At 33.8% G+C, this 20,674-nt stretch overlaps 1 protein-coding gene across 1 annotated transcript; it reads right to left on the reverse strand.

Annotated features, from left to right (window-relative positions):
- Positions 1-429: 429 nt before the first annotated feature.
- LOC114330795 (succinate--CoA ligase [ADP/GDP-forming] subunit alpha, mitochondrial) lies at positions 430-19,926 on the reverse strand. The gene is made up of 5 exons (XM_028280205.2): positions 19,702-19,926; positions 19,390-19,622; positions 1,962-2,163; positions 867-1,171; positions 430-789 (listed from the first exon to the last, which is right to left on the reverse strand). The coding sequence occupies exons 1-5, from the start codon at positions 19,736-19,738 to the stop codon at positions 574-576; spliced, it is 993 nt and encodes a 330-aa protein (XP_028136006.1). The 5' UTR covers positions 19,739-19,926; the 3' UTR covers positions 430-573.
- Positions 19,927-20,674: the final 748 nt, after the last annotated feature.

A 20,674-nucleotide genomic window follows, 5' to 3' on the forward strand; every position in this document is an offset into this window, starting at 1 on the left:
CGAAGCATTTGCGGACATATGTTTATAGAGCAAACCAGCACTGTTTTTTATGTAGAATTACCCCTTAAAGTTTTTCATACTTATTTATTAACACCCTGTATATTCGACATGTAAGGTCGACCTCTTTATCTCGTGCTTTTGTTTAATATATAAGGGGAATTAACCATATATGACTAGTGATAATAATAATCTCACTTTTAGTGTGAGTGCCAGTGATAAGGCGTCTTCCTATCCTATTATTTTACGTCAATTTGAACAATAATACATTCAATGTATATTAAATATAATCTCTTTCTTATGGCACTTTTAAATGCTTGATTTAAATCTTTAAACAACACAGTATATTTGATTTTTCTATTTATTTGACATCAAGTAGATTGATTACTCGAAGTAGAACTTTGTATAGGTAAATTAAAAAGACAACATAAGTAATATATACATATATATTTATTTATTACACGTGAATTTTGGAATATACACAATAAGAACAGGTGAGAAAAATAACGAATAGAGGCTATGCAGTTAATAATTAACCGAACAATAAGGAGCCTTATATCATACAGTCAAACATACTTAGGCTAATCCCAAACGACGCATTTCCTTCAACAATTCGTTGCCCATCTGTGCAGGAGATTTCGTAACTATTACGCCTGCCTTTTCCAATGCGTTGATTTTGTCTTGAGCACCTCCTTTTCCTCCAGAAATGATAGCACCTGCGTGACCCATACGACGTCCAGGTGGCGCAGACAGACCAGCAATAAAGGACACAACTGGTTTAGCATTTGAACCCTGTAAATATACGAACATTAAAAAGTGATCTACAAAAATAATAAAAGTAACTTAAAATACATAATTTTATTACGTACAGAGTTGTGCTTTATCAGATAATCAGCAGCCTGTTCTTCAGCAACACCTCCAATTTCACCAATGAGTATTATTCCTTTGGTTTCTGGATCTTTCAGGAATACTTCTAAACAATCGATGAAATCGGTTCCATTGAAAGGATCCCCACCAATACCAACACAATGTGTTTGACCTAGACCGACCTGGGTAGTCTGATGGACTGCTTCATAAGTTAGTGTTCCTGATCTTGATACAACACCAACAACACCTTTTTGATGGATATGGCCAGGCATGATTCCTATTTTACATTGTTCTGGAGCTATTATACCTGAAACAATAAATATTTTTGGAAAAGTATTACAAAGTTGATACTAGAGAGTTTTTAAGCCCCTTATTTCAGCAACGTTAAACGTTATACGCTATTCTGCTCATGCGCATTAACTGAAAAATAACGTATTACTTTATTAGCGGATAAGGTATCTCCTTATTTAGGTGGAAATAAGGTTTACGTTATTAAGGGATTACGTATTTGTAAGATTGCCAAATGTCATATATCTAAATCATAAAAAACGAAAAAAAAGTCATATGAGCTGAACCAAAGAAAACTAGAATAAAAAAATATAGTAACGATGTATAAAATTGTAATCAAAATTTGTTTTTCTTAAAAACGATCAGGTAATAAACATATTATATAATTGAATATAATCTGCTTGGCAACCCTGGTAGAATAATTCTAAATTACACCATTTTTTGAGAAATCTGACACTGGATTGAATTGTCTTGTTAAACTTAGAATGGATGTTTTGTGTTCCTAAAGTAGTAAATTGTATTTGGCAAATAATTCAATAAAATAAGTTATAGCACACAACTGCCGTTTTATAGGTTACGTTTGTCAAATGTCAATTAACGTTAATCTGTGTGCGTATTTTCTGAAGGGTTTCAAAAACTATTTTAAGCAAACACGTTATCCCTTATTTATCTCTCAGTGCGCATGACAGGTATAACGTTTTACGTTTAACGTACGTCAAAAAGTAGAGGGTCTAAAATCTCTCTATTGTAATTCATGGAAAAGACAGGTGGGAAAAAATTGATGGAACTTATACAAAAATATACTTTACCTGGGCAGTTAGGTCCAATCAGTCTAGTTTTATTTTGGCGTAACAATTTGTGCTTAACTCGTACCATGTCATGTTGTGGTATACCTTCAGTGATACATACGACAAGGGGAACTTCTGCATCAATGGCTTCTATGATGGCAGCAGCTGCTCCTGGCGGTGGCACGTATATTACAGTTGCATCAGCTCCGGTGGCTTCGCGTGCCTAGAAGAAAATATATTTATTTTCGATCTGGAATTTTGTGGACTCAAAAATCTTAATAAAACACTCTTAAAAGCTCTAAAAAATCTGGTAGTGGTCAGGTTAAAGTATTAACGAAGGTCGCTTTATTTAAAGTCCATGGCTCTACTCCATATAAAAGAAAGAAGAATATGTAGCATTTTGGTAAACAAACTTTTATTTTCAACTTTATATCGTGACTGTTATAGATATTCCTCTTTTTGACGAAAGCTGATCTTGCTTGCTCGATCCTTAACTTAATTTTCACAGAGTGTTACCTCTGTACGTTTAAATTTGCACTCAAATAACAAAAGTTGGTGATCTGTGATATAGGTTGTTAGTTAACTAATAATTGTTCCAGTGGTATCCTAGTTTTGCTTATAACCATTTTGTTTTTGAAGTTAAACTCAAGCCAAAAACCTGCTACTTCTGCTACCATGGAGACAAGCTACTGCAGATCTTTAAGACTGTCTGCAAAAATGAGAGAGTCATTAACGTATCTTATGTTGCTCAGTCTATCTCCATTTATAAGTATTCATCCATCTATATCAGTTAGCGTTATGTTGTTTCTGTTTCCTCAATATGAACTATTGAATTTCCTTGAGAATCTGTTAGTCCTTTCTGGTCCTGGCCTGTTTGATTAATAGAGGCCTGCTGCATCTTTGATATTTTTGTGGAGGTTGAATGAATCGTGTTTACATTCTAATATCTAGATTTCTTTATAATGTTCTTCCAGAATTCCGTTTTTAGCTTCTCTGACAGATTTTCTTATCTCTCTGTCTACAAACTGATATGCAGAGTAATCTTTCCCTTTGGATTCTCTCTTCTTCTTGCGTCTATCATCTGTAATATACTGTCAGTCATTCATGGCTTTTTCTTTTCTGTCATTTTCAATCACGCACAGGTATTGGTTTAATATTTCTCTACCTCTCCCAATGTTTTCTAAGTGGTTTATTTCTGTTTCAACATCATTAACAACTTCTGAATTAGATATATTATTGTTTTTTAAGTATTTTTTTATTTCTTGCTTGGTATCATCTCAGTTGTTTGAGATTATACAGTACGCTGGAATAAGTGTCACCCCCCGTTATTAACTTGATTATTTTTAGCGCATAAGCAAAACGCTCAGACAGGTCGATTTTTAAAATAATCAAAGTATATTATACCATCAATGTTTCGAACTTTACGCGATCCCTCTTCAGGTGACAGGCACAACTTTGATTTTTATAAATGGAAAAGTACATCATGTGATAGCTCATTTAAAAGCTTTTGAAATGCCGATTACAAAAATGTATAACACTTTAATCCTTTTTGAGAGCGTAGGCGCAAAATCTTGATTGAATTCTTTTTAAACGCATTTATTTTTTTCGAATCCTGAGAAAACTAATAAGTATTTTTGAAAAATTTAAACGCAGAATAAAAGATTACATTATTACCAAAGGCTGAAAGTCCCTTAGCATATACAAAAAGTTTCTTTTGAATGATATATTTGAAATTAAAATCAGACTAAATTTTCCCTTTTTTTCACCACTGTGACCTATTAAAATATTCATTATAGAAGTTCTCAGGGACTTTCGACCCTCGATATTACTGTAATATTTTATTCTGCGTTTAAATTTTTCAAAAATACTTATTAGTTTTCTCAGTATTCGAAAAAAATGAATACACTTAAAAAGAATTCGACCAAAATTTTACGCCTACGTTCTCAGAAGGGATTAAAGTATTAAACATTTTTGTAATCAGTATTTGAAAATCTTTTAAATGACGTGTAACATGATATACTTTCCCATTTAAAAAAAAATCAAAGTTATGCCTGTCACCTGAAGAGGGATCTCGTAAAGTTCGAAACATTGATGCAATAATATACTATGATTATTTTAAAAATCGACCTGTACGAGCGTTTTGCTTAAGTGCTAAAAATAAATAAGTTAATATGGGGGCGTAACACATATTCCAGTGCACTGTATATCTTGAATAGAATAGAATAGAATAATTACATATTTGAGCAAATAACGTCAAGTAAAGTACATAGAACAATTATTATCATAGTTAAAATTAAAAATTAGACATTACATGTTACAATAACAAAAACAACTAATACTCCAGGTATTCCACCACAGTATATGGTTCTACAATGACCAGATATTTAAATAATTCTCTTTTAAATCTTCCAAACTGAATCTCTTGTTTTAACGCTGATGGTAACTCGTTGTGGAATTTGATACAGGCATATAGTGGACTCCGTTCTGTTAGAGTAAGCCTGTGTCTAGGGATAGTTAGGTTTAGAGCTCTTGTGTGATGGGCATGATTGGGGATGTAATGGTTAAATAATAAAGGGTTCTTAAAAAGAAACTTTAAACATTCATAAATGTAGATGGCTGGAAAAGTAAGTATATTTAGTAGTTTAAATTTCCCCCTGCATGAGTCCTTGATTTTCATCCCAAGAATAATCCGTACTACTTTTTTCTGAATGATAAGAAGCTCTGATGTTGCCACTGCATTTCCCCAGAACATGATTCCATAACGTAGTTGAGAATAAAAGTTAGCATAATAAACAGTAAGAAGAGTATCCTGCTGTAAGTACTCTTTAAGCACTCTTATTGAGTAGCATGCAGAGTTCAGTTTTTTACATAACTGCAATAGGTGTACATCCCACTGCAGATATTGGTCAATGTAGATACCCAGGAATTTGACAGAGTTGGATGTTTCTATGTGGTCTGATTGAATATTTACCATATTCGTGATCGGACCTCGAGACTGAATGGTTCTAAAATAGATGAAGACAGTCTTATCATAGTTCAACAATAATTTATTCCCAGCAAACCATCTCTCAGCCCTCTCCAGATTTTCACCTGTTTTCAAGAGCAACTCTTCAACAGTTTTGGCCCAAATCAGATAATTTGAGTCATCTGCGAAATTAATAAGGTTAAATGATTTATCTGTTACAGATTCAGCAAGATCATTGATGTATACAAGAAATAAAAAAGGTCCAAGAACACTTCCCTGGGGTACCCCCAACTCGAGATTCAGTGCTTCTGAGAGTGTTCTCTCACCATTAGTTTCCAGACAAACTCTCTGTGACCTTCCTGTGATAAATGACTCTATCCAACGTAAAGCTGGGCATCGTAATCCATACTTGTCAAGTTTGATCAGCAGTATTTGATGATCTAAACTGTCAAATGCTTTTGACAGATCTAGAAAAGCTCCTAGTGTTTTGTTTTTTAGTTCCAAGTTTTCAAGTATTTTAGTAACAAAGTCAAATATAGCTGTATCAGTTGATTTGCCCTTTAGGAAACCATGCTGTGTTTGTTTGAGAAGATTTTTTGACCTGAAGAAATTTTCAAGTCTATTATACATAGCTTTTTCAAAAATCTTAGAGAAGGACGAGAGAAGACTGATGGGTCGATAATTCTCCACTTTAGTTGGATCACCTTTCTTGTGCAGTGGTTTCACCAGAGCTATCTTTAAATTTTGTGGAAAGTAGCCATATGCGAAGGAATTATTTATAATGTAAGTTAGAGGATAACTTAATTCATGTGCAACATACTTAATGATATTTGTGGAAATTCCATCATGACCAGAGCTATGTTTATTTTTTAGATTTTGAATTATTTTTAGAATTTCAGTTTCAGAAACACAAAACAAAAACATACTTTCTGAGACAGTGCTGATATTAACGCTGAAGTTTTCTACCGGCTTGATTTTATTGACTGCATTTATAGCTGCATTTGCCATAGAAGTGTTGATTTCATTGAATAGATCATTTGACTCACCTTGTAAGCCCAGAACATTGGAGCTTTTTGAGTTCCCTTTAATTTCTTTGATTATTTGCCATGAAACTTTAGACTTGTTATCACTAGTTTCCAACCTTTTATGATAAAAGTTTTTTCGAGACTCAACCAAAAGTTTATTATATCTACGCATCTACGCTTTTCAGCCCTATAGTCCTCTCGATACAGCTCATTATTGGCACTTAAAGTGAACAAAATATCCAGCCGTGATTTACAGGAAGTAACCTCTGGTACACTTGTCCAACTCTCTTTACGATTTTTGCTATTAAATCTTTTTGTAGGAAAACATTGCTGAATTAATGTTTCTATAATATTTTTAAATTCTTCCCATTGGCTGTCTATTTGTGAAGAATGACATGCAAAGAGATTTGACCAATCCACCTGACTTAACAAGAATTTGAAATGTTGTTTGTTTTCTGCATTAAACTAACGTTTTTTAATACTTACCGAAGGCATTCCACCGATCTCAAATCTAACTATCTGAGCCAAATGATCTGATGTGTGAGGGTTGAAAACTTTTGATGTAAATGCTTCAATATTTGTATAAATATTGTCAATGCTCGACTTTTTGGCACCATCTATGCGTGTGAATTCTGTTATTGAAGGAATTATATTAAAAGAGCTTAAATTTTTTTTAAAAATACCTGGCCATTTTGCGTCCTGGAGTATATTTAAATTAAAATCTCCTGTTAAAAAATTATACAATCTTTACAAATCAAATCGGACAATATTTCATCTAATTTCTCAATAAGAATCTGTGGTTGTTCGGTTCTGTAAATTGATAGCACAACGATCTTCATTTTATTAAGCTGGACTTCTGCTGCTGCACATTCAAATACTGATTTTTCAGACAAACTAATAATGTACTCCCTGGCTGTACTGGTATATTTATCTCGAACATATACAGCTGCTCCACCATGTTCATTGGTACCTCTACAGAATGAAGATACAAATTTAAAATTTTTGATATTGTAATTTTGAAGCTGGTCTTCAGTTTTCCAATGCTCCGTAAGGCAAAGAGCAAGGCAATCTTCATTTCTTTTGAGATGCTATTTAATACATTGATACTGGTGCCAATTGATTGAGTGTTTAAGTGTATAACACTCAATTTTGAGGGTTCACCATGCCGCTCTGATTTATTCTGAGAGAGCGTCTCTGTAGGTTTAGAAAATGGTTAATGATAGTACCATTTGGCCATAGATCTTCTCTCATTGTATTTGCTTTTTTATTATCAGGTAAAGTGAGTTTAAAAGAGCTTTTGTATTTGTCTGTTTTAGTCTTCATTTTCTCACATATTACCTCATTGTCCAGATCTTTGTGTTTTATAAAATCGAGTATCTGTTGCGCCTCTGTTTTTGGAGAAAAACCAGATACAAATATTGCGGATTGTTTTGTTGCCATTGTAAGATCTGCACATACATTCATGCTCGTTCCTTTAGGAACATTCTTGTAGGATTAGGTTTGTGGATTTTTTTAAATCATAGACGAAATTATCTACAATTGGGTTATGATCACACTTAATATCCCCATAAGGGTTATAGCTCCAGAATGGATTAATGTATTATGTTTCGACAAATACAAAATGATTCTAAAGAAAGGAAAATAAATGCTTTATTTAAAATTCGTTAGTGTATACAACATTTCATCAATTATTGTCCTACAAGCCATATCTGGTACACTCTGCATTAATTTCTTAACAAGGGAGACAAAATTGTCATATGAAGACCGAAGCAACGATCTTTTACATGTTAAAGACGAGATTTCGAAAAATGACAAAGCAAATAGGAGAGAGAAAGTAGGAGAATACTTTCTTCTTTATTCTAAGGCCTAATAACTTTTCATTTAATCCTTATAATGAGAGGTAGCAGATACTGGATACTGCAGTTAATTCCTAAAGAAAAGATAGAGGGAAAGGGAGGAATTGGTAGGATGAATATGTGGCTCCGAAACCTTCATCAATGGACTCACTTATCAGCAGATCAATTGTTACATGCCCAACAAGATTGAGAAAAATATTGGCAAAAATTGTCATGGAGGCCAACACCTAAATCTGAACACAGTGCTCAAAGAAAAAGCTATCAAAGAGACAATTTATCAGAAAGCATAAAGTCAATTATTAAGATTTAACAGAAACCGTCAAGAAATATCTGTTAAGAACTGGATTGGTTTGTTCAGGAGGGGGATTGAGGAAATATACTGGAAAATAGTAAACATAGTTTCAAAAATTATGCATCACCTAAAATTATGCTCATTTTCATAGTTGATTTTTTCATGAACAGGTTAACTGATTCCGCTAATTTTTTTTATTATTTTAGATTTTTCTTTGGTATTTATACAATTGAGCAAAGGTTTACCCTACGCCGACGACACAGCGATAGCGGCCAAACATAGAAATGTAGATATAGCAGTGACCAACCTGCAAACAGCGTTAGAAGAAATAGAAGAATGGAGTATAAAATGGAAGATAGCCATCACCTCAGATAAAACGCAAGCGGTTCTATACAAGAAAGGAAGACAACAGCCAGAGGAACAGCTGACGGTGCAGAACAGACCCATCGAGTGGAAAAAAGAAGCTAAATACCTAGGAGTCATCATGGACAAAGGATTAACCTTCCAAAAACACGTAGAAGCCACAGTCCGGAAGGCCAACATAGCAAAAGCAACACTAAGAGGACTCACAGGCAGGAAAAGCAAACTAAGACTGAAAACAAGGTTAAGACTGATCAATAGTATAATCCTACCGGTATTAACATACGCGTCTCTCGCATGGGGACACGTATGTAACACACACAAGAAGAAGATCCAAGCAGCCCACAACAACAGCTTGAGGGAGGCCGCCAGAGTCCCAAGATATGTAGCTGAAAGATTCCTGTTCAGAGAACTCCAACAGGTGAGAGTCACCGAAATCATGACAGATAAGGCAAGGACCAAATTCGCGGAACTGGAGCACCACCCAAATTACATACTGCGAGAGACGCTAAGGTATGATGAGTTCCACCGATGGAAGCACAGACGTCCGAAGCAACAAATAGTGGGATAAGAGTACAAAAGTGATAAGTGATAGTAGTGAGTTCGTAGCTCGAAAACAAGTGCCGAAGACAGCGTTACATACGAAGATCAAGTACCACGACCGCCTCTAAGGTAAGTGAATTTTAGAAAATTACAGAAGGGCATAAGCCCCCAAAAAAATATAAATAAAATAAAAAATGGCGAAAGCCCCCAAAAAAATTATAAAAAAAACCATAAAACACATACAAACTCGAGCAACGAGTCATCGGGCGGAGCCCACTAGGGCTCAGCACGATGACTCGGGGCCCAAGCAAGCAATTTTTAGTTCCGCGGATAAGTAAGAAGGAGGATAAAGGCATAGAGCGCATCACGCTGGCCTAGTTTTTTGCATTCGATTAGGGTACCACAATGGAATCTTATTACCCAGGATTCCATTGTGAAGAGCATTTGGCTACGATAGTTGTGCCCTCATCGCGCATCAGCGTGCTATGGGGGGGAAAGGGATGGCCTGGGGCATTGGAGCGAGGTGGGGTGATCCCTGTATATACTCGGGTCAAAACACCTCGCCCCAATGAATTGTTACACCCGAATGTACTCTTTCGAGAGGGTGGACATTCCCACAGGTCGAGTTAAATCAAATTGCTTGCTTGCTTGCAAAGGTTTACCCAAACTTTTTTTTGGTACTTATACCGGGTGAAAGAAAAGAAATGTTTTTCTTATGTTAAGTTTGAGACACTCTGTACGGAGGTATTCTGTATTCAAGGTACAAGTAGTACCCTCTGTATTGTAGGAGTACACTCTGTATTCAAGGTACAAGTTTGAGTATGTATCGAAATCATATTATAGTCCTATGTTTTCTGTACATTTTGTTTTTTAAATGTCCCTGATATCTTTAGAAACAAAGAAAATAGACGGTTTTATTCTTTAACACGTGTTTTAACTGAAACAAAAGTTTGAGACACCCTGTAGGGAGAAAAAGGTACAAAGGGTGGTATACATCGAAATTATGTTATAGTCTCATATTTTGTTAACATTTTATTTTTTAGTTTCTCTGATATCTTTAATAACAAAGAAATTAGACGGTTTTAATATGTAGTATGTGTTTTAACTGACGATATGCGATACGTAAGGAGGCCATGTCTTATTATATACTAAGATGAAATTATTCTCTATATATACTTTGAAAGGGACAAAGTGTTCACAGAAAGTTCTCTGTGTAATATACCTCTCGCTCTTTAAAGAGCCTCCACGTAGATACCAAATCTGTACTTACTATCAAGGAAATTCCACTCCAAAACATCACAGAGCCTCCATGAAACAATCTCGTCTCTCGTATGTTGTGCTGTGCATACCGCTCACTTGGTCGACAACTAAACTCTTAAGGTGTCGACAAGAAATGTTAACGTTATGTGCCTTTCTGTTTTTAAGGTTTATTAACCATTATTTTTTATTGTTAATTTAGTTTTGTTTCAGTTAAAACATGTCATGTTAAAGAATAAAACAGTGTAATTTCTTTGTTTCTAAAGATATTAGAGACATTCAAAAAGCAAAATATTCATAAAACATAACACTATAATACGATTTCGATGAATACCCACACTTATACCGTGTCCTCCCTACAGGGTGGCTCAAACTTAATATCCGAAAAACATATATTTTCTTTCACCCAGTATAAGTTCAAAAAAGTTTGAGTAAACCTTTGTTGAACTGTGAAAATACCAAAGAAGAATCTAAAATAGTAAAAAAAAATAGTGGAATCTAAAATAGTCAAAAAAAAAAATTAGCGGAATCCCTTGTTCATGAACAAATCAATTTTTGAAACTATGTGTATATAATATTGTTTGCTTTTATGGGCGTATTGTTTTATTATTATGACCGGCTATGTTATTGATCACATGCCGTAATAATAATAACCAAACCTTTCAGTAATTATTAAATCGTTTGTTGTTTTCATATCATGCCACTTTTCATTACTGTAATGATTTTAGTTTAATAATATAGTGTGTTTTCCTGTATAAACATATCGACGGTTGAAAGGTAAAAGGTTGTAACTGTAACCCACAAATCAACTTTTTTCAGGAAGTAGAAAAAACGCTCTATTTAAGTAATGAGGAATTAACCTAATACCTAATTATTTTATTAATTTATAGATGAATTATTCATGTACAAATTAATGAAAAAAATGATTAGGTTTATTCCTCATAAAATTACTTAAATGGAACGTTGTTTCTACTTCCTGGAAAAACTTGATTTGTGGGTTACAACCTTTTACCTTTCAACTGTCGATATATTACAATAGATTTCTCTGTCTCCAACAATTATTGTATGAGATCCAGGCAATTCCATTCTTACGATGTTTTGTAACGATGTATTGTAACTCTTTTATGCTTTGATGTTCTTTCTGCTTCCACATCAGATGTGGAATGAATTTTGGTTAATTGCCAATCATATAGTTAACTCTATTGTTAACATCTATGATCATCTTTCTATAATCCTATATCACTAGTGAGTAGCCAGGAGTTACAATATTATCTCCAGTATTCCAACTTTTTCACATGATTACTATCTATTGATGAACCTGCCACCTTAAGATTATCGGAGGTGAAGAACCTAAATTTCCAAGCCCAATTTTCCACAGGATCTCTTATGAGGGATGCTATGGACTTGCCCTGATTACTGATACTTAACTTTTGAGACTAACATTTAGAAGGTCTGACAGCCATGTTGGGTAGATGGACAAAGTGCTTGGTGCCACTATAGTATACAGTCTATCTTTGCATTTAAAAATGTATAAATAAGAAGAATTATTATTTTAATTTTACAAATGAATCCTTTGTTATATGTACTATTTTAGTTGGGAATAAGCCAATTTTGTGACCAATTTTTTTCCAAATTAAAATAATAAATTGATACGACAAAGTATTAATTTGTAAAATTAATATAATAATAAATTATTCTTCTCATTTATGCGATTTATTTACTTTGTAAAGATTTTCATTACTGTGTGCAAACCCTTCTGAGAAAAGATTATGGTATCGTTTACCAGCAGAGGTATACAGTGCCAGCAAAAAAATATTTACAAAGTGAATAAAACACATACTTAAATCAGAAGAATTATTATTTTACTTTTACAAATTAACACTTTGACATATCAATTTACTATTTTAGTTGGGAATAAGACACAAAATTGACTTATTTTGCACACTATAATCGATTATGTATGTATGTATAATAAACTGCGCGTCATAGAAAACGGGCACCCTAAAAAATGGGTCATTTTTGATGTGGCGTATCTCCTAAACCTGTTGTCCGATTTAAGTGATTTTTTGAATATGTTATAGCCCTATTCTTTGTCAATATCCCTGTATTAATATTTTTGCAAAACAGGTAAATTTTCATTGTATACCGGGTGTACGAATCAAACTGTGTTTTTTTCTCAAAGTTCGCAACACCCTGTGGCATATTCTAGCATTTATAAAATACTGAAATTAAAACCCAACTATAGCCTCAGGTTTTCTTAACATTCTGTTTTTTGATTAATTCGTTTATGATGGATAATACAAAAGTTATGTACTTTAACAACTAGGCATGTTCTTTATCAGTAGAGGGTGTTTCTAAAGAAGTACGACAAACTTTAAGGGGTAATTCTGCATGAAAACATAATGACCGGTTGCTTTATAAACATATGTCCGCAAATGCTTCGTTTCCGACATACAGGATGTTGAATTTTTTCTTAAAAACTGACGATTTATTTATTGCCCTAAAACCGGTTGAGATATGCAAATGAAATTTGGTGGGTTTTAAGACGTAATTTTTAAACATTTTTTGATATACAATTAAGAATTTTTTATTCACCATTGGCGTACATACGAATAATATGATCGGTCATATTACCCGTATGCGCTCCAATAGTGAATATAAAATTCTTAGTTGAATGTCAAAAAATGCCCAATAACCATCTCTTAAAACCTACCAAATTTCATTTGCATATCTCAACCGGTTTTAAAGCAATAAATAAATCATCAGTTTGTAAGAAAAAATTTAACATCCCGTATCTCGGAAACGAAGCTTTTGCGGATATATGATTATAAAGCAAAATGTCATTATTTTTAATGCAGAATTACCCCTTAAAGTTTGTCAAACTTATTTAGTCCCTGAAACACTTTAGACTTATAACACCCTATACTGATGAAGAGCATGGCTAGTTGTTAAAGTACATAACTTTTGTATTATCCAACATAAGCGAATGAATCAAAAAACACAATGTTAAGAAAACCTGAGGCTATAGTTGAATTTTAATTTCAGTATTTTATAAATGCTAGAATAATCCACAAGGTGTTGCGAACTTTGAGAAAAAAACACAGTTTGATTCGTACACCCGGTATACAATGAAAATTTACCTGTTTTGCAAAAATATTATTACAGAGATATTGACAAAGAATAGGGCTATAACATATTCAAAAAATCATTTAAATCGGACAACAGGTTTAGGAGATACGCGACATCAAAAATGACCCATTTTTTAGGGTGCCCGTTTTCTATGACGCGCAGTTTAGATAGGGACATGTAGACCTCATACTGTAATAGCACCAGGTGGTTTTACTTCACTATGAGAGATCTGGTCTGGTATAATGTGGTATATTGGATTGACCTATAGATCAGTGGTAGCATAGATCCCTACTGGAAGAGCATGTATGCTTAACACATTGACCGCCATAATATTTAAAAAAATCAGTCCCTCATGCCAACTTACAAAAATAGTTTTAAACATTTACGGTAGTGATCGTTCAGTCCATTATAGGTTATAGGACTGAGACAACAACTGTGTCTCACAAGGCTATAATGCAGAATTATAACTGCAGACAACTAAGGTGTGTCATGCAGCTGTTATCGAAAACAATATGAGACACGGCAGCCAATGTGTTAAAAACAAGAATCTTTGGCTTGTTACTAAAAGGGCCAAGTTTTTGCTGTTTTGTTTTGTCAACGTTAAATTCAACCAAAAACCATTTATATTAGTGTAGGTTTTCTTTAAAGACGATCGTAATTAAAGTCCGTTTGATGTTTAATAGTTTTAATTAATAAAATAGATAACTAAATTATTGTTACTATTAACTTATCGAAATGTAAAAGTGAAAAGTGTACTTTGCGACCAAAATTCTACGTGTTCTTATTTTTACAAAAGAAATGTATTTATCGATAATTTGCGTCTAATCAATATAATACCCGTCTTAGTATTATCCCTATGCGTCTTGTAATCAATAACACGTCTAATGTCGTTGAGATCTTAAAATCGACTAAATGTATTCGTTCCCACACAACCAAAATTCCCTTACTGCTAATCTTCCCCTTTTCATGGTTTAATTCGCTTTCGCGGGAACTAGCCTATTAGTAATAAAAATTGGGTCAAAGGGCTCTACTTTGTTATTTTTATGTCTTAAAAATAAACAGAAACTGCTCACTTAAACTACCCCTCGATTAGATACGCCCACCCATCTGTGCATTTTAGAGCCTCGCCGACAACCGCTTGTTTCGTGTTTGTAAATACGAATAATTAAAGAAATATTATATACAGGGTATCTTAAAAATTAAGATAAAATATTTACAATCCTACATTCGGCCATCCTGTTCGAATTCGACCCGAATTCCGTTTAGTTACCTATCCGCGACTTCATGTACTCTGCACACGTTGAAGTGCTTTGAAGTCCACCATGGTATCCAGAATTCTTTACCTCGTAACTGTCATTTGGATTCACTTGTACTACCACGTACGGTCCTAAATATTTCTTCTGCAGTTTGAGTCCTTCACCAAACTGTGTTCTCTTTATTGCCACTAAGTTCTCCTTTTTATACATTCTCGGCCTTTTTCTTCGTAGATCATATCTGCGTCTATTTTCCTCTTGAATTTTGACTAACTGACGACTCTCGTTTCTCAGCATCTCTCTATCTTCATCAAATTGTTTAATTATCTCCTGTTCTATGATCTCCTTCATCCTCAGATCTTCTTTGTTCTTCATCTTCGTTCCGAACAGTACTTCGAACGGCGTCGACTTTATGCTTCTTTGTTCGCAATAGTCTTCGAATTCCTTCGCCGTAAATGCGGTACCTCTGTCAGATATTATACGGAGCGGATTTCCGAAATCCTTTGGATGTCTCTTCACGCATTCTATAACTTCTTTTTTGCTTCCAAGTATACATTTAACGCAATTCCCTATACAGTGCTCGATTTTTTCTCTAAGATTTGGAATGTAACATTCTCTTCGAATTAAATCTTGTGTTTTTGTTACAGCAAAATGTTCTACCTCCTGTAAGCTTCTAATTACTTCTGTTTGCATTCTTTTCGGAATGACTAACACTTGCTTGCCGTCTTCGTATTTAAAAGGAATATTGTTTTTTATAAAGAAGTCCTCGTATATTTCCGTCGTCTTTGTCTTGTCTGGTTCGTAACTTTTGACTACTCCCTCTATATCCGTCTTTATTTTTTTATCTTCTGTATGGTTCAGCTGAAAATCATTATTGACTGCCGTCTCGCTAATTACTGTAATCCTCCTTATAAAAGTATCTACTCTTTTTTTAGATAAAATTATTCCGTCTTCTGTTATTGTAACTTCTGCTTGTCTCAGTATATTGTTTCCGAGAATAATTTCAACGTCTAGTGCTTCTTTTGGAATAACATGAAATAAAATATTAAAACCTTCTCCTTGAATTTCTACTATTTTATTAAATGAACCTAAAGTTTTAACTCTCGTACCTCCTAATCCACTTAAATCTAATACGTTTTGTGACAGAATCATACCATCAAAATGTTTTTTGAAAATATCCTCTCTTACTCCACTGATATCACTTCCTATGTCAAATAATGCACGTAGTGATATTTTTCCACAATTCAATGTCAAAGAGTTTTTATGTACAACGTCGATAATATTTACATGTCCAGAAGTTGATGGTTCTTCTTCTTTCTTATTGCATCGAAAAGACTTGTGTCCAAACTGAAGGCATTTAAAACATTTTACTCCCTTGGCTTTGTCAGGACAATCCGTCAATCTGTGTCCCTCAATCCCACAAGTGAAACATTTTTCTTCCTTTTTATTCCTACTTTGAGGCGCTCTTCTTTCATCTCGTCTTACTTCCTCGTTCGTCCACGTCTTTTTATGCGTCTCGGTTTTAACTGATTTTTGCGTCGTCTGTTTTTTAATCAATTCGTACAGTTTAATCTTCTCTTTAAAGTCATTGAAATTTTTGGCACCATAAAGTATTACTTTATTAGCAGGGTCGTCCATAATTCCCTCAATTATATACTGCATTATGACCTCATTTTCTATGTTTCCTCTGCTACCGATTTCTCTCATTTTTAGTACATACTCCTGTACGCTTTCACCTTGTTTCTTCTTTCTATTCATCAGCATTCTGTGAATTTCAGCACTACTTATTTTGTTCTCAAACTCTGCTGTCAGTCTCTTCTTCAGGAGCTTCCAGCTATTAACTCCTTTCTCTGACTGTATATACAGTTTAGCTATTCCTTTTAGAGAGCGTTTAGCAAAAATTAGCATTTGCAAATCATTCCATCCCATCAGATTGGAAATTTCTTCAAAATCAGTGATCCATTTTCCTATAGGATAATCGTCTTTTCCGTCGAAATTTCTTATACTGTCCTCTACGTCTCTAAAAGTTAAGGCAAATGAATCATTCAATCTACCTCTCGTCATTTTGTTTGATTTTGATCTATTCCTCGTAAATAAATCCGTCGTCCTTTCATCATCCATATCGTCATCGGTAACGTCTTTACCTTCTTCCTCGTAATAAGCGTCTTTATCACTATTTGCGTCGTTATCTTCATTATAGCGATCGTCTTCGGTAACGTCTTTACCGTTTTCCTTGTGATAAACGTCTTTATCACCGTCATCATCGCTAGCGTCTTCGTCTTCATCGTCATTCTCGTCTTCAAGATTGAAGTCGTTCAAAAATGAACAAATACGTTCAATCACGTCGTCTTCTGAACCAGTGTAGTTCAGATCTAAAACATTGCAAACTGCTACTAAGTCCGGCATACTTAGTTTATTTTTCACGTCTTCTATTTTTGTGGAATATTCCTCGGATTCTTTATCCCACGAAAATTTTGTGAAATTCCGCAAGTTCTTCCTTGTTTGTCGCGGCAACCCTTTATCCCCGTACGCGACAACATGCAACGCCTTAACAGCACTTAATGCCGAATTTTTAAGGTTTAAACTAATTTTTGGAAAATCGTTAAGAGTTTGATTAGACTGCATTTTAAAAAGGTATATAATAATAATACGTAAAAAAAACAAAAATAAAAAGATAAATTATCTTTTAACTAAAAAGTTAGATTATTTTTTCCCGTGTGTAAATTGTACTTGTGAACTGTAGAATTGTAGTCGCTTTTACTTCAAAATTATCAATATTTACTACAAATACTAACAAAGTTATGATTTAATAAAATAAATGAACAAAAAAAAACAATGAAAAACAAAAAAAAAGTTAATCGTTAAATGATTTATGATAGTTCTTTCGCAACATTCACTGTTTATCGTCAAAGTTCCAGTTCACAGCTCCTCGAAAAAAATAATCTTTGGTCAGATTTCTAATTTCCAGACACAAGACCAAAGTGTCTTGACTATTTTTAAAATATTGGAACAAACACACCTGATTTCTCCTTGGTAATACTGCTTGCTATGATTGCGTCTCGTCGTCGTCTTCACTGCCCAAACAGCCGTCGTATTTGCCTAACAGCGTCGTCTACACTGTACTAGCCTGCTACTCCACCAACACAACCATACATCAACAGTTCACAAAGTCCGGAAGTCACCAATAGTTTAAAAAAGTCCGAAAATCACCAACAGTTTCCACGTTTCCCGAACAGTCATAAACAGTTTCCAAAAATTACGTCTCGTCACTTAAGCCGATTTTTTAATTACACTTCACTTTACGGTATTTCGCGAACTTTATGACGAAATTGTCTTTCTTAGATCCCGGTTTGAGCCCCCAAAATGTAGGTTTTCTTTAAAGATGATCGTAATTAAAGTCCGTTTGATGTTTAATAGTTTTAATTAATAAAATAGATAACTAAATTATTGTTACTATTAACTTATCGAAATGTAAAATTGTAAAAGTGTACTTTGCGACCAAAATTCTACGTGTTCTTATTTTTACAAAAGAAATGTATTTATCGATAATTTGCGTCTAATCAATATAATACCTGTCTTAGTATTATCCCTATGCGTCTTGTAATCAATAACACGTCTAATGTCGTTGAGATCTTAAAATCGACTAAATGTATTCGTTCCCACACAACCAAAATTCCCTTACTGCTAATCTTCCCCTTTTCATGGTTTAATTCGCTTTCGCGGGAACTAGCCTATTAGTAATAAAAATTGGGTCAAAGGGCTCTACTTTGTTATTTTTATGTCTTAAAAATAAACAGAAACTGCTCACTTAAACTACCCCTCGATTAGATACGCCCACCCATCTGTGCATTTTAGAGCCTCGCCGACAACCGCTTGTTTCGTGTTTGTAAATACGAATAATTAAAGAAATATTATATACAGGGTATCTTAAAAATTAAGATAAAATATTTACAATCCTACATTAGTATGCCAGTATCCTCCTGCTTGCCAGATTCTGCCTGATCATAATATATAATCGAGTATACAAGAGCAAGTAGAAGCATCATTATACTAATATACTGCTTCTTCGTTGAATTTAACACGTTGGCTGCAGTAATACATAATTGTTGTGTCTCACAGTTGTTTTCGATAACAGCAGTGAGCCACAGTTGTTGTTTCAGTCCTATATAAGCTGTAAGGGACTGAAGGATCACAGCTGTAGTCATAGTCACAGTCAATGTGTTAATTAACACAACAAAACTGCAAAAAATTGACATTGGTCCTTTAAGCACCAAGCCACAGATACATAAACATTTATGTATTGTGCATAAGATCTTTGATCTTATGGATTCCTTTGACAATATGTACTGAAAATGTCTGCTTGTCTGCTGTCTTACTTTGTAAGTGTCTGCATATGCAGTCATGTAAGCGAAAGTTTTAACAAAAAAATATTTATCTAAAGAGGTATTTTCATTAGTTTGAGTTGGAATCAATAGTGAATAAATGAATGAATCAGTTCTGAACAACACACATCAAAACAATGTATTTATCACATTTATGATTAAGACATTTACAAAAACAAATAAAAATTATCTACATTGAGTACTGGTTCATTGATACAAGTACTCACAAGTACAGTAATTTAAATACTGTCTTAATTTAATACAAAATGACTACAATTCGGATATAAATATTGATTTATCTGTTAAATTAGCCCCAGGGAGTTTGGCCCCTAAATAAGAAAGTACAGGGACTGTTTGACATAAACATACATGTTATTAAAACCTTACCTCTTTTACGGAGTTGAAAACTGGTAAATCAAGATGAGTTTTTCCACCTTTTCCAGGAGACACTCCACCAACCATTCGTGTTCCATATTCAATAGCTTGTTTACTATGAAAGGTTCCCTGTTTCCCAGTGAAGCCTTGGCATATAACTTTGGTTTGAGCCGATAATTTTAAATTTGGTCTCGTGCTTTCGTAACTATTAAATCTAATAGGCTGTTTCACTTTGATACCGTCAGCTGGAAATCCAAAAGTTATTAATTGGCAAAGGTCGTCTTGGAGCTAAAACTCTTGCCATTTTATTATGTAAGTGCTTACCCAATAGACGGCTTAATATTCTTGTAGGTGTAGCCATTATACTAATTGTATTGATAATAGTAATATATCAATATATTTCTTTTCGAAGAGTTCAATAATCAGGAGATCGGCACAATTTTGTCATATGCAGGTTTGGCAGATACCACAACTTAAACCATTGGAACCTGGACAGATTATAGTCCACACCTCACATAACGTGAAGTTAGTTCACATTAGAAATGTCAATATAACCAATAGAATTCGAATTTGAACCTAGACTTTGGACCATAGTAATCATATTAATTAAACTACAAAGATTAAAATTTCTTCTAAAAGTCTTCGCATTTAAAAAGTATTTACGAACATCACTTCTCTCCTTTAAAAACATATAAATATGTAACCAAAGTAAAATAAAAAATATCCTTCAATTTTACGCAGTAAATAATGATTTTTATCAATTAAAGTAGCAGACGAAACAAAGTAGACGTATTATCAACTTATTTTTTATTATTTATTGAGCTGTTATTATTTCTAGAAATTAAAGTTGGTATTTGAATCAACCAATCAGTATTCAGTATTGACGAGCCGCTAGTGTGAAAATGGTGTGAAACCTCTCTAAGGATGTTGCAACTTCATGTTCATGTCAGTATACTATCAAGGCCACAAACCATACATACTTATAGACGTTTCACGACCATGTTAATCTTTCGGATCGAATTAACGCCATCTCTTGATTGGAATGGGAACTAAAATGACAAATTTTAGTTACGTGAGAATTTCAAATTATAAATTTTGCGGGATTTTTGATGAAATTTCGCAGGAAATTAAAACAACAGAAAGACAATTCAATGTTTTATTCCATATTTTACTGAAAACTTCAAATATTCCAATTTGTTTTCAAAATGCTAAACACTACTGCTATGTGTCACGTGAAAGCACTGATGTGTATCGACTTAAATGAAAATTTTTGAAAGGATCTTGTAGGATGATTGTT

Source organism: Diabrotica virgifera, chromosome 10, assembly GCF_917563875.1.
Source record: "Diabrotica virgifera virgifera chromosome 10, PGI_DIABVI_V3a".
Taxonomy (NCBI): domain Eukaryota; kingdom Metazoa; phylum Arthropoda; class Insecta; order Coleoptera; family Chrysomelidae; genus Diabrotica; species Diabrotica virgifera.